The sequence below is a fragment of the Acomys minous genome (genome assembly GCF_964271855.1).
Source record: "Acomys minous genome assembly, chromosome: 2".
Taxonomy (NCBI): Eukaryota; Metazoa; Chordata; class Mammalia; order Rodentia; family Muridae; genus Acomys; species Acomys minous.
This window is the reverse complement of record NC_140484.1, coordinates 119,411,553-119,426,956: the sequence shown is the minus strand read 5'-3', so window position 1 is coordinate 119,426,956 and position 15,404 is coordinate 119,411,553. Positions and strand designations below refer to the sequence as shown.

Sequence of the window (15,404 nt, the reverse complement as noted above, 5' to 3'; positions counted from 1 at the left end):
CATGCAGGAAAGAGATATAGGCCCCTCCAGAACACTCTCTGCTCCTTCCTCCCTTTCTCTAAGCATCTGGGTTGGACCCGAGAAAGCCGAAGTAATTCCCCAGCAGTGCTGTGGCGGGGCAGGGGAATGGAAGTTTAACTTTTTTTTTTTTAATTATTCTTTTATTCATTATATTCCGACCACAGTTGGCCTCCTCTCCACTCCTTCGAGTTCTCTCCCCAGCCCCCCCTCTCCCTGAGACCTCCTCCTCCTACAGCCCCTTTCAGAAAAGAGCAGAACTCCTAGGGACTTCAACACAACACTACATTTCAAGTTACAATAAGACTAGGCACAAACCCTTATGTCAAGGCTGGATGAGGGAACCCAATAGGAGGAGGACAAGGGTACCAAGAGCAGACCAAAGAACCAGAGACACTATCCACATCCACTTTCAGGAGTCCTGCAAGAACACCAAGCTACGCAAATGTAACGGAAGTTAACCTTCTTTCCTGTTCACAGTTTATGTCTCCTCTACCAGTGACTTGCATAATTGGAAGACCCAAACCCCTCCATTTTGAGGATTAAAAGTGGTAGGTCAGGTCACTCAAGGACCTGATGGGTCGCCTGCTGTGTTTCTGGAGAAGCTCTGTGTGACATATCAAGTATTAGAAGCCCTCCAAAGCCAGCAGGCTACTAACATCGCTTTTGCCATGTAGTTGGCTCCAGTCATAAGGAAACGGCTCCAGTAGAAACCCTGGATTAGAAGGGATGAACATGTCTCAACTATTGGAAGTTTGCTCAGAACATTTACAACAGCTGAGATTCAGCCAAGGACAGATAGGGAAAGAGATTCTGTGAGGCGATAGCTGCCCTTGTGGAGACAAGTGAAGAAATGGGGAAATAGGCCGGGAAAAAGGGGGCTCAACAGCATTGTTTGATAGGTCCTGAGTATGGATGTGACGAGTTTAGACAAAAATATCCGCAAAGCACCCTGTCCCAGTGGGTAGCTGGCCTCATTATAGCTCTGAGGAAGAATGTGGACAGGCAGCAGAAGGCCTTTTAGAGCCCTCCAATCCCTGAGGTAGTCACAACCAAGAAGGCCCAGCTGTGTGCCCCTTGGATCACATGCCTAGGGTAGTACCTAGAGGAAGGAAAGTGGATGCTTCCCACCACCACGTTTCAGTTATTCTGCAAACCCTCCCTCCCCTCCCCCCACAAAACAAGTGCGGAAACTCCTGGAGGCACTTAGGAGCTGCCAGCTCTGGGTGGTGGGAATGCTGAGATGGCCAGGCTCCTCTGTGCAAGCACCAGGGATGCGCAGCCTTTGGGATGGACTGAGACTGAGCAGAGAGCCTTCCAAGCCTTGAAAAAGCACCTGGTGTCTACTCTCAGACATTACTGGATGAGGCCAGAGGCATTGCCTAGGGGTTCTTTAATCATACCCTGGGACCCTGGAAAAGACCAGTAGCAATCTGTTCCAGAGACTTAACCTGGTTGGGGCTAGAAGGCCAGCATGTATAAGTGCCACAGCTACCCTGTGTTATAAGAAGCTGACAAATTATCTTTAGGGCATGAACTGTTCCTGACAGCCCCACACTCTGTTGAGGTTCTCTTGAAAGAAGCACTCGAGAGTTGGATGTCTAATGCTGGGGTGACTGGATACCAAGCCCTGTTTCTGGATCAACCCTACATCAGCCCTGCTGGACGATGATTCTGAGGTTCCCTGCGTGACTGTTTTGAGGTGACCCACCTGATTCAGTCTATCAGACCTGCTCTGCCGGCATCCCACCGGTGACACCAGATGAGGTATTGTTTACAGATGGCAACAGTTTCATCCAAGTTGGAATCAGATATGCAGGGGCAGAAGTGGTGACCCAAGGAAAGACGACCTGGGCACAATCTGTCAGCAGGGAAACCTCAGCTCCTGAGCTTTTAGCCTTGTGTTAGGGACTCCACTGGGGGAAAGACAAGGCTATCACACTGACAGCTGATACGCTTCTACCGTGGCCCATGTCCATGGGGCTCTCTCTAGGGAAAGAGGATTTGCTAACCTCAGCAGAAAAAGAAATCAAAAATAGAGAAGAAATCTCTTAGACACTTTCCAGTTACCTAAGAGGGTGGCCATTGGCCATTGCAAAGGACACCAAATGGGGATTCTTCAGAAGCCAGAGCAAAAGAGAAGCTGACCTGGCCACCTGGGAAGTGGCCCTAGAACATGTGGTTCTTCTACAAGTTTTAGTAGCCCTGATAGAGCCTAGTTTACTGGACCACCTGGAGTGTATCGAGCTGGGGAGGGGGTAGTGGCGATGGTATTAGATTGACAAGGAGAAACAAGAACTGGCCAAACAGGATAGACAAGGATGGTGGATTCTGGCAGATGGCAGACTCATTCTTCCTGCAGGCCTGGGAAGGCAACTGGTTATGGAGGTCCACCAAGCCACTTACTGAGGAGCCACAAAAACTGTTGAACTCCTCGGACACAGGTATTACATTCCAAATTTGGAAGGTCTGATTAAAGACACCACTTTTACATGTGCCACGTGTGCTCACGTAAACCCCAAATGGGGAAGGAAGATCCCAAAAAGATCTGGGCTTGAGAAGCATTGGGAGTTAGATTTTACCAAAATCTGGCCTAGTGTCCTTGGGTATAAATATTTGGCTGGTGTTTGTAGACACCTCCTTAGGATGGGTGGAGGCCCACCCCACCTGAAAAGAGACTGCTCCAATAGTTGCTAAGAAACTTCTTGAGGAAATAATTCCTAGGTTTGGACTGTCCCTAGCTTTGTGGTACAATAATGGCCTGGCCGTCATAGCCAAAGTGTGTCAAAACCAGACAAAGGTATTAAATATTGATTAGAAATAATATTGTGTATATAGGCCACAGAGCTCGATCAGGTAGAATGGATAATAGAACTCTTAAGGAAATTATGACCAAATTGGTCCTGGAAACTGGTTAAAAAAAAAAAGGGGTCAACCTCCTTCCTGTGCCCAGTGTACTCCTTCCAAGGAGGGACTTAATCCTTTTGAGTTTGGGACACCACCTCTGTCTTCATCGGTGTTCTGTCACTGTGAAGAGACACCATGACCACAGCAACTCTTATAAAAGAAAGCATTTAATTGGAGCTTGCTTATGTTTTCAGAGGTTTAGTCCATGGTCATCATGGTGGGAAGCATGGCGGTGGCTCTCAGGCAGATATAGTGCCGGAGAATTTCAGAGTTCTATATCTGGATCCACAGGCAGTGGGAAGACATTGAGGGACTGGGCTTCTCTTGAGATTCTGAAGCCTCAAAGCCCACCCCAAGTGGCATGCTTCCTCCAACAAGGCCACGCTTACGCCAACAAGGCCATACATACTTTCTAATGCTTCTAAATAGTGCCACTCCCTGGTGACTAAGCATTCAAATATATGAGCCTATGTGGGTCCTTCTTATTCAAACCACCAGAACCTCCCATCCTGCCCAAACTCTGATATATTCCCCAGGCAAAAATGTCTAACCCCTTCTTCCTCAAGTCATTGTAGACTTTGCAGGAAGCCCTCCAGGCCATTGATTGATCAGACTATGAAGGGACTCCTTGCCACCTCCCACCTCTGAACCCGCCCACCAGTTCCAGCCAGGAGACTTGGTTTAGATAAAGAGGACCCTTCCTGGACCCTAGAACCAGACTAGAAGGGATCCCACCCCAACTGCTTCATAGCTGGTGTCATCCCTTGAAAGAAGGCCACTGAGGATGATGACAGATGGACCATCACTTGGACACAGTCTGGCCAGAGTTTACTAACCTGAGATACACACTCCCCCATCAGCTCCACCTGGACACGGGAATTCAGAAAAAGCGAGGATGGAAAACTACCTTTCAGGTGGACCTCTTCTTATGCCTCCTTCCAGGGGTAGAACACTATGGGTCTCGGGGAGAAACAAGGGTCAGTAAGTCAGGCTGTGGAGAAGACTGGCTAGAGAAAGGCCTTTGGGGATAACAGTTTTATGCAGGACAAGGTACCTGCATCATGTCCTCAAATTTCTTGGCTTGGTTGTGCTAACAGTTTGACTAAAATGTGCCACCTCCAACTTAACTAGAAAGCCACACAGCCCCCATAGGTATACTGGTTTATGTTATCCCCCACATATGTGTTCATAATGGAGAATTAGGGAGAGTTTGTATTTGTCGTGAAGATCAAACAGCTCCCAATTCTTGTCTTGATCCTAGGAGGGGCAGGGATTGCCAGAGTAACTGCCCCAGGCACCTTAGCCTTGATTGTTGGGAACTAAAACTTTAGGAAAGTCAGATAGACTTGGGCCCATGCCATTTGGGGAATTCTATTTCCAGGCTGGAGAGCCAAGTTGGTTCCCTCTCAGAGATAGTCCTACAGAACTGAAGGAGGCTGGACTCTTGCTTTTGAAACAGGGAGAACTTTATATGGCCTTAGGGGAAACTTGCTGTATCTATGACAACCAATCAGTGGTAATTAGGGAAAACATTGTCATGGACAGAGAAAACCTCAAGGGCAAGAAAAGAGACACAGATCTGATCCTCGGTATCAGTCTCTGTTCACCTGACCCCATGGCTGACCACCTTGCTGTCAGGGTCAGCCGAACCATTGATTCTTACTCTGATCTGCCTAATGGTGGATCCCTGCATCCTCAACTGCATGGACAATGATGTAAAACAGACAATGAACTCCGTTAAGCTACTGGTCCTCAGGACCAACTATGCCCGCCTAGAATGGGACAAGTCAACAACTCGGCTTGTGTCCATAGTACATGTGGAGACCGTGACTGGACAAGAGAGTGCAGGGGTTCCTCCACCTTGTATTATTGCTGAGGCCAGTGTAGGTTTAACTAGAATTTGATCTCCTTGATAGAGAATCCCATGGCAAATTTCTCAACTCTGTTCTAGGAACCCGAGATTAAGATGTCTCAGCTTAGTTCAGTTAAGCTGCTTGCTTGTGCAAAAATATCACCCCCTGCAGCCACAAAGTGAGGTACAAGGATGTGATTTTTGCCTTTAAAAGCCTTTTACTCTAAATGGTTGAAGCTACACTTGGGTCCCCCAATACCTGAGTGTAGTCCCAACCAGGTGGAATAAAGACTTTCAATTGGCTATGAACTCTGTTTAAGTGGTCATTTCTGGTGGGCACCATCTTTCAGTGTGAAGTTCAATCTCTTGGCTCCTGTAGTTCTAGCAACAAAGCCCGCTGCCACATAAAACAAGAAAGGGGTGTTGAGTCTGTGGGCTGGGAATGTGGCTTAGTGGGTTTGCCCCTGAGCTTAGGGTATGGGAGGTCCTGGGTTCAAACTCCAGTGATAGGGCCGAGAGGTTTTGATGGAGTTCACTTTCTCTGCCAATTAAAGAACTAAAGGTAGGAAAACATCTCAGTTAAGACAGGAAGCAGTGGAGAAATCTCAAACACAGCAAACAGGAGCTGACAGAACCAACAACTGAAAAAAAAAAGGTGTTTGTCGGGGGCGAGGAAGCAGACCCATGCAGCAGGCACTCAGAGAAAAGACCCTCTACAGAACTTGGAAAGTTGGAAAATGTAGTCTGTCTAGAGGGCTGGGTTTAAGTCTCTGAAGGGTTTTCTTGCCCCGATTTAGGGCTGGACAGTTTAAAGGAAGAGAGGATGGTTGATTAGCTCACAGCTGTTGTGTAACACATCCTGATCTAGCCTGGAACTTGTTGGGCCAGTCCATCAGCAGAGGGCCTGCTGGCAAGAGAAAGGCCTAGAAGACCTTTAAGCTGCCAGGTGTTTGTCCCAGGTGAGGAGGATGAGGAAGAAGCCAGCTGCCCTGAGAGCTCACATCTTAATTACCTAGTTATGGCTCCTCTGTTTCTCTGTCTACCAGGGAATCTGTCTCCTAGTCTCTCACCAGTCCTGAAAAAGAAAGAATGCATTTCTAGAAGATTCCCCAGAATGTTTTCTATTCCTGGGCAGAATCATGTTACGTGGTCTTCCTTGTATTAAGGAAGGCTGGGTGACTGTCTTCATTGTAAGCCTTGTTACTGAGGACAAGATCTGGGCTTTGCCTTTAAGAGAGGTGAGGTGCCTGCACAGCTAAGCGGCAGAGCACATAGACACTGCCCATCGAGTGTGATGCTAGCAGGGATGCTAGCAGCTTTCGTCTTCCTTAAGGTCACATTACACTTGGTCTATAGAGGTATTCACCAAATCACTCTCTAGCGACTTATAATATTTTCAAACCCTTGTCTTTGCTTGTTACGAAGAGACACGAAGAAAATGGACATGGCTTCTGCCTGCACACAGTATCTGTTGTCAAAATGAATAAAAGAAAGAAGAAAAACAGGACCATGTGTCTGATTCCACCTTGACAGATGAGACTGGTTTGCTTTTTTTTTTTTTTAAAGAATAATCTTTTTTAAAAAATTGCATACATGAGTGCAGGTGGTGCTGGAAACTGGATTCAGGTCCTCTGTAAGAGCAGTATATGCTCTCAATTCTGAGCCATCTCTTTAGCCCCCAGGGCAGTTTTTAATCGTGTGTATCCACCCATCTCTTCTGGTCATAAGACATGAATGGTCTTTTCTGTATTAATATGGTTTTGCTTTTTATAAATCAAGTCAATCTTCAGGAACTCAGCTCCTAGAACACTAATACGAAATACAATGTCGAACATGTAAATGGACAATATTAAAGAGTAGAAGCCAATAACCTTCCATTGCATGGTGTGTTTCTTAGCCCATTAGCCCTCGCTGGTGAGTGGGGAAAGAGTTATTTCAACAGGAATGGCATCCTTGGCTGTGACATGAACCTGTCCCTTCATACAGGCCAGGTCAATTCACTGACTAGACTTAGGCTAAGGTCCAAACAAATACATCTGTTGATCTGGATTCAAAGTTGCGCCACCCACTAGTAGAATGGTAAGAAGCACGTGGGAGTTCTTTAAGGTCAAACTGGACAGCTGTTAACCTGACCCTGTTGGGCACTGTTGGCATAAGGTTACTGTGCAATTCAAATGCTGATTTCTGTACCCCTCTCCATCTCTGGTTTCAAGACTTGTTCTGAGACTCTCTTGTCTCAGTGTTGTACAAAGTCTGCTCACCTGTCCCCCGATAAAACAGCTTACAGCCAATTACTGAGCAGGGGAGAGCATAGGGATGGACTTCCTGCCAGCCAGGGGAAAAGGAGTTAGGAAGTAGGGGATTCAGTCACAGACAGAGGTGCAGGAGGGATGAAGAAGATTTGGCTGGAGCAAAAAAAGAACTAAAAAAGCAAGTAACTTGGAGATTTTGGTAAAGATGGAGTCAGGATAGCACATAGGGTTAAGAACAGACTAAAACTGCTCAAGATTGTGTTGTAAAGCTTTATAACAAACGTTACGTCTCAATTATTTGAGTGATAGCCGGGTTGAGAGAAAAACTAAGAGAAATGAACACAGTTATGTAAAGATAACTCCAACAGGGCACAGATGTTCTCAGGGTGGATGTTAAACTCCCTCAGTCAATATGCCGAGGCGCACTGTCTCACCTGCGGTGTTCATACTTGAAGATGGTGGTTCAGAGTGGTTAGCATCCAATAACCAGAAAACATTTGCTGAGGGACTTTTACATTCTCTCTGTGCTGACATACTTAGCTTGTCAGGTCTGGGCAGCATGACTCTTCTTGGAGGGCCACACAAACTCTAACCTCAGCTCTACGTAGCATGAGTGAGCAAGGCTTGCTCTCTATGGCACATGAGTTTAATATTCACATAAACATGAATGAGCTTACTTTTCCAGAAAGTTCCTTCTGTACAGTCTCTTAAAATGATCAAAAAAATTTAGTCCTTCTATTTAGTTACCGATGACGTGGCAAAACATATTGCACAAATCCCCTGCGGAGGAGACTAAACTAAATAAACAACTCCAAGTTTCCCAACAGTCTAAGAACTGCCACCCGAACATCTGGACTATGATTGTTATCCTTCCTATTGGCGGTACAAAGACGTGGACTAAGAATCATTAGCTACCTTTTCATGAGCTGTGAGCGAGTCCATTCTATCAGGGAGGAGGAGTGGCGCTGGAGAAAGACTGACCGAAGGGAGAGTGGATGTTTTTCACTTCATTTCTCAAAGACTTCTGTCTCACTCTGCATTAGATTAGGGTGAAGTGTCCTGGGCACCTGGTCCTCACAGAAATACCACCACCAAGTTGAGACCAAAGGCCACTGCCTAGGGCTACAAGATGGCTCCATGAGTAAAGCTGGACTGCACCAAGCATGATGACCTGAGTTTGATTCCCTAAAACCACATGACAGAAAGAGAGAAAACCAACTTCTATAAACCGTCCTCTCATCTCTACACCTGTGAACACCCCCAAAATGAATGTAGTAATAATTAAGACTGTCACCTAAACTTCCACAAAGAACTGGTTGGTTTGTTTGCTTATTTGTTTGTGTGTGTGTTTGAGACAGGGTTTCATGGCCCAGTCTGGCCACAGCTCACTAGGTAGTGAGGATGACCTTGAACTCCTGATCACCAGATACCATTTTTGAGTTGATGGTTTGTTTAATTCATACCCAAAGCTGTTTTTAGTTTTCTCCAAGTCTCTTGACTATGACAGTGAGTGTCTTATCTTTTGCAGTTCTGGCAACTTACCCAGCGGGTACTAGCATGAAAAACACCACACACACACACACACACCCCTACTGGATACAAAAAACAAGCAGGCAGAATATAACAACATGTAACAACTCATAAAATTTTTGGGAAAAAGGAAACTCAAGAGCAGAAGCTAAAGCCTGGCTAGGCGAGAACAGTTTTGTCCATCCAACTAACTTTAAAACAGACTTGAAGAAGCTTTGTGGGCAGGCTTTTGCCAACTTAGGATACGGCCTTTTGAAACTCAGCCCACAAGGTTACTGCTGAAGTTGATATTGCTAAGTTGATTTAGATTAGGGTAATCAAAACTCTTCTGTTAAAAAAAAGTTGAAATCCTTCTTGGGAAATCTATGCAGGACACGGGTCTAGAGTGGCGACTGACTGTCCACTGGAGCTCTGGTTGCATTCATTGCTGGTAGCCTGGGATGCCCTCCTCTCTGTCCCTGAAAAGGAAGCTTGGTGCCAAAGCCCAGGGCAGAGGCTCTGCCAAGTGCACACTAAGGCTCATATGGTTTCAAAAGCTTTCAGAGCTATATTTGGAAAATCATTTAAAGTTGATTGCCAAGACCACAGTGGATTCAAATGCTTGTAACATGTCTCTCGTGATTAAAAGTCTGGCGCCAAAACAATTCCAGAGAAACTAACATCATAAAGGACAGTCATGGAGGGTCCAGTTGGCACCACAGGGGGTGAAGTAAGGGGTGGAGGTGAGAAAGGAAAACATCCACAACGTTTGTTGTAAAACTACCAGACCACCATAGCTAAACACACACATACAGCAGTTGCCTGCAACACGGGTCCAGTACATTTATGGTAGAGGCTGTTCAAAAAATCTGACATTTCAGCACTTGGTGGTGGAGGCAAAAAACATGAGTTCTAAGCCATCCTAGAGTAAATCGTCTTAACCAAAAGAGAAAAATAGTAGTGTTAAGTTGATAAAAGCAAGGCATTTTTAATTTATTCAATTTTCTTTCCCAATAATTATCTTTTCCATAAAGTCCCAATAACCCAACAAGGACAGAAAGTTGGTTTTGGAGAACCGCGCTCCCTCCTACCTCCTTTCATTCCAGGATTAAGTCCTAAACGCCCCCATCTCTTCAAAGCCCCGCCCCAGACTCGGAGCCCCGCCCAGACACTGGAACCTCGCTTCAGACTCCGGAGTTAGTTCTAGGGTAGCCCCGCCCAGACGCGCTAGTCCCCTCCCAAGAGGCCGGAGCCCCGCCCAGGCGTGGGAGCCTTGCTTCAGGCGTCCGTTTCGATGGGTAGCCCCGCCCACCTGTGGGGGGCGCACGGCGCGGTAACCCGGAAGTGGCGGCGGCGTGCGGGGGCGGGGCGGCGCGCTCGAGCGGGCCATGGCCGCCGCCGCCGGCTTTGTGTGCCGCGCGCGAGCCCCGGCCGTCCGCGCCTCGCCGGGGCTGCGGGGCCCCCGCTGACCCGCCCCGCTCGCCGCGCCGCGCCCGCCTGGCCCCGCCCCTGGCCTCTCCGCCTTCTCGGCCGCTCTCCAGTTCCCGGCGGGCTCCCTCTGCGCTCCCTGCGCTTCCCTCCCGCCCGCGGCGGGCGCCAGGCCGCCCCGATGCCCGAGCCCGGCCCCAGGATGAACGGCTTCTCGCTGGGCGAGCTGTGCTGGCTCTTCTGCTGCCCACCTTGTCCGAGCCGCATCGCCGCCAAGCTGGCCTTCCTGCCGCCCGAACCCACCTACACGGTGCTGGCGCCCGAGCAGCGCGCGCCCGCGCCCGCTCCCGCTGCGACCCCCGCGCCCGCCCCAGCGGCGCAGCCAGCTCCGGCCGAGGAGGGTACGGGCCCCGGTGCGTGCAGCCTGCACCTGAGCGAGCGCGCCGACTGGCAGTACTCGCAGCGCGAACTGGACGCCGTCGAGGTCTTCTTCTCACGCACTGCCCGCGACAACCGGCTGGGCTGCATGTTCGTGCGCTGCGCGCCCTCCAGCCGCTACACGCTGCTCTTCTCTCATGGCAACGCCGTGGACTTGGGCCAGATGTGTAGCTTCTACATCGGCCTGGGCTCGCGCATCAACTGCAACATCTTCTCCTACGACTACTCGGGCTACGGTGTGAGCTCCGGCAAGCCCTCCGAGAAGAACCTCTACGCCGACATCGACGCCGCGTGGCAGGCGCTGCGCACCCGGTGAGCCCCGAGCCACGGGTGGGGTGCGGAGCTTGTGCTCCCGGGTTGTTGCATTCGCTCGGGATCGCCAGCCCTTGTCGGGTGGAGAGCTCAGACTTCAAGGATCCTGCGTGCTTTTCACTGGCCCGCGCGGCCTGGAGTCTTTGTGGCTCCGGTTAAACGCACGTGGCCGCTGGGGGTTGGGGGGGGTGTGCTAACGTACGGGCAAAACCAACTTGGTTTGGGTTGAGTTGTGTGTTGAGCTACTCGCAGACCCCAAAGGTCTGGTGGAAGTGACCTTGGGGTTTTTTCTGTGGCCGTGACGACGACCTCTAAAAGACTTTCCAAGTAGAAAGTGTCCCTGGGGCGATGCCTGAACAACCATTAAGGCCGGGAGGGTCGGGTGTGTCGAGGACTTTGCCTCCTAAGTCAGGCAGAGTAGCTGGCACCGGGAGACCAGGAAGTTAGCTGATACTGGGCACCTTCCCAAAGCCTCACCAGTAGCACAGGATGTCTTACAGGCGTGTGGGAATCTGTTGACCTTGAGTTAGGGTTCACAGAACTGGAAAGTATTTATTGAGGGTCTTTACATACCAGGCACAAATTGTCATGGTCTGAGGACAGACCAGGTTTGGGGGTGGGGCGGGGAGAAACAGCTTGAGTTTTACTCCGAATTGTGGGAAAGTCATGTGACCTGTTCTGTTTTGGTGCTCATGACCCTGCTTCCCACGTAATCCCCACAGCACAGGTGGCAACTGTACCTGAGGTCCTGCCTGTGATCAGCGTGGATTTCTTTAAAGGAACAGGGAGGACAATAGACGTTGTTGTTGTTAGAGACCTTGTGTAGTTTTTATGAAAAGTCTATTTGATGGGCTCAAGTACATGACCAGAAGTGATGACTATTTCCAAATGTGTTGCACGTATGTTCATAAATTATCCCTTGTGCTTCCAGGGAGATGGCCTGTATAAGAGAGAAGTACTTAGTATTTACTCTGTGCTGCTTGATCAAATTCTTCTGAGGTCTTGGAGGGGATATCCTAAATTGGGAGTATAGTTTTTGGAAAATGATGTGGGCTGATGAGGCTGTAGTCTGTCCTGATGGAGTGGCTGAGAATCCACAAGTAGTTACACGCCACCTGTTCCCAAGGAAGGGTTTCAAAAGTATGTGTCACGAGCAGGGAGTGGTGTGTGATACGTCTCATCATTCCGGAGGCAGAAGCTGGGATGCCTGAAAGTTAACAGGCTAGCCTGAGCTACGTATTCTAGGTTGGTCAGGGGCTGTAGTAAGACCTTTCCTGGCCTAGAGGGATGGCTGAGTGGGTAGAGGCTGCTTTGCTCCCAAACCTGGTAACCAGAGTTTTCATTGGTGGAATCCAAAGGTGGAAGGAGGTAACTGGCTCTCCAAGGCTGTCCTGTCACCCCAGTAATTGTGCCTCCACACATCTACCACACACAGTTAGTTTTAAAAAGCAAATGTCGCGCAGTCTAGTACTACTAGAATTTGCCATAGTGTAGGTATTAAAAATAAACTTTGGTATTATATGTTTTTACCGTGAAACATGAAAATCCTACCTTGAGTAGATTTTCTATAAAAAAAAAAATTCCTACGGAATATTGCTCCTATGTGGGCATGTCTTTAGTGAAATGAAATCTTTGTAGGGTTGACTCTTCACCCTGAGTGTGTATGCATCTGTTTTACCACATAGTTGAGGTGCTTTCCCAACTCCTTAGACCCACTACAGTAAGATGCTCATCTTACATCTTGTTCATGCTTGCATGCTACACACATGTGAGGCTGCGTATCTGAACCACACGGTTCACAAAGCCTCCCCCTCCCCTAGTGGGTGCTTTGCATAGCAGAATGTGTTCTGTGTTCTGTTTTATTTGACTGGGAGAAAAAAAAAAAGAGTGCTGGGCGTAAAGTGTTAAAGAGTATTTCCCAGCGCCTGTGTGGGTGCTGTGTTCATCCACCCACCCCATTTTGCCAGAAGAGTAGTCTCCTAGCCAACCAGCAGATCTCCTGGCTGGAAGTTTAGAGCTCTCCCACCACCTTGTATTTTGTAGTTGCTGGATTACTCCAAAGGTGTGAGAGTCTGGTTTACTGTAATCTAGACATTACCTGATAGTGAGATGGAACAGGTTCCTCCTCCTTTCAGCCTAGATTGCTGTCTTCCCTGTCTTGCTGAGTGTGGCCCTAAAGTAAACCAATGTGGGGTAGCGTCATCTCGGCCCCTTCCCAGCTCTGTTGAGGTCCTTGCCGTGGTGGGACTTGTTTCACTGCCAGTGACAGTTCTTTGCTGGTTCAGCAGCCCACTCCCGCCCGTGTGCGAACTCCAGGTCTTCTGTGAGCGGTTTCCTCCTGAGTTCCTGGTTAGCGGTACTACAGAGACACTGACTGGAGAGCTTGTGTCTCCTGAGTTGTTTCTGTCCTGGCCCACAGATTATTCCCAGAGAAATAAGTTGCCAATCTTAGGCAGCCCCAGAGTCCCAGGCACTCCCTGAGCTCGTGGTTGGTGTTTTGAGTACACCCTTCACATTAAGAGTATTGATCCGAATTGGATTCTAGTGATGTTAAGAGATCCTTTGTGTCCCCATCTTGTGGCGCCTGGGTTGAAGGCCCAGTCCCCCAGTATACTGTTCAGAAGTAGAGCTTTGGGAGGAGTGATGGGATTGTAAAGGCCTGGCCTCGCCAATAGATTAATGTGTTGATGGTTCTTAGTCAGATGGAAATAGGAAGGTGGGGGACCTGGAAGTGGGACCTGATTGGAGGAATTGATTACTATTGTGCTTCTGAAAGTTATGTCTTGCTCTGGCCTCTTCCTCGTTTTTCCCTGCTTCCTGGCTGCCATGGAGTGGTAGTGGGTGGGTGGGGACAGCTTTCCTCTTTCTTGCCTTTCTTAATATTCTGCCTTGCCACAATCCTAACAGCTGAACGTGGATAGATTGAAGGCTTTGAAACTGTGAGCTAAAGTAAATCTACCCCAGTATCTGTTACAGCAATGAAAAGTAACTAACAAACTTTTGTACTGTCACTCAGTCCCTTTGCTTGTGCTTGTTATGGTATTGTCTTAGCTGCTGTTTAAGTGAGAATTCCTGTGTAAGGACCTCTGTCTTCTCTAACTCCAGAAACTAGCACTGAGCCTTAAAATACAGACTCTGGTTACATATTTGTTCCAGTGTTCCCTGTCCAATGAGTGGGTGGGTGCCCTGTTGAGGAATGGTAGGCAGACAGTGCTGCTAAGTTGCAAAGAGTTACTTTACCTGCAGAGTGTAGTATCTGTGGGCGCAACCATTCACCAACAACGAGTTGGTGTTCAGGTATATGGGCTTGTGGTCTCAGCCACCTTCAAGCCACCGTGTTGGTGCTCTTATGACATTGTGGCATCTGTGTTGAACAAGAGAATGGTTATTCTCACTCATTTGTCCTCAGTTTTTTATCCGTTACCTGTATGTGAAGCTCTTATGAATTATTATTGTGATTTTAACAAAGAACTGGAATTCTTCCTAGCATGTAGACCCCACATGTGAGTACAGACAGGAAATCCCTTAAAAAAGGGTACAGAGGCAGAAAAGGCAATTTGCTATTTGGGAAATAAGAAATTGTTTAAAGGAATTAAAACATTTTCTGGGGAAAGAAAAGTGTTGGAGAGAGATAGGGCTTAGAGGAGCTAGAAAGTCTGACCTTGTGTGGAAGAAGAAAGTTGGCATATGACTGTAAGGAATAACCACTAATCGGAGCCTGATGGAGAGCACCAGGGATGGACGGACGCCACCTCTGCATCCTGGGCTGAACATTACAAGTGTGCTATGAATTTCGAGCAGGTGCAGGCTTAGAAGCACCTGTAGAGAGGACCCTGTAAATCACGGAGGTTTGTTGGAGCCTGTGGTGTTGCTTGAGTTGGGGAGGTAAGGTGGCTGATGAGTGCAGGATGGTGAGGAGAGGTGGATCCAGGCTCCATGCGTGCCCTGTAAGAAGACAGATATCCTTGCCAAGAGCAATTGTAGACTGCAAATGTTTGACTGTGACTTAGTGGGAATGAGCCTAAATAAGCAAATAACCCGCAAGCATGAGGTGTAACGTAGGCAGAGTATTTTAGCTCCAGTGTTTTGATGTAGAGGCCCAGACAGTAGGGCAGTGGGGCATCCATGATTTGGTTTGTTAGGTGTTTACTGATGTCATTCACAGCAGTCATCGCTGAGCCTTCCATTTGATGTAGGTGGCAAGGACAGTGGAGGACAAAGGCGTTTGGTAACAGAGAAAGGAGACACAGAAGGGGAATATGAAAAAGAAGCTTTCATGCCTTGATTCAAAAGACAAATTTAAAAGGGACCCAATATTTTATTCAGTCAGCAAACCGTTTATTAGCCACTGCTTGTCTGTTTCTCTGACAGGTGATTTTAGAAGCAACTGAACATGTGTCCACATGCTGTTTTGTAACTTTAATGTCTGCCTCTCAGAGGCTCTGTGATTTGAGGAATCCTGTGACAGACAGTAAAGCCATGGTGATACAGGTGGTGGGGCTTGAAAGGTACCTTCTGGTTGTGAATAGTATTTAAAATTGGCACTGGAAGGGTGTAATTGTCCTTAAGAGTAGCAAAGCTCTCCTTTTCTGAGCATGGTGAAGTTGGTAGCATACCTCTTTGTTCTCAGAAGGGATACTGTGTATCGGTAAGGGGAAAAGCCTAGGACTTCTGCCTGACTTTCATCA

General features: G+C 48.1%; 1 protein-coding gene across 1 annotated transcript in view; it reads left to right on the top strand.

Annotated features, from left to right (window-relative positions):
- The first annotated feature begins 9,892 nt into the window (after positions 1–9,892).
- ABHD17C (abhydrolase domain containing 17C, depalmitoylase) overlaps positions 9,893–15,404 on the top strand; it is a 44,152-nt gene continuing 38,640 nt past the window's right edge. The window contains exon 1 of the mRNA XM_084773374.1: positions 9,893–10,716. Coding sequence (XP_084629500.1) covers positions 10,148–10,716 — 569 coding nt within the window. The 5' untranslated portion in view covers positions 9,893–10,147. The remainder of the gene's footprint in view (positions 10,717–15,404) is intronic.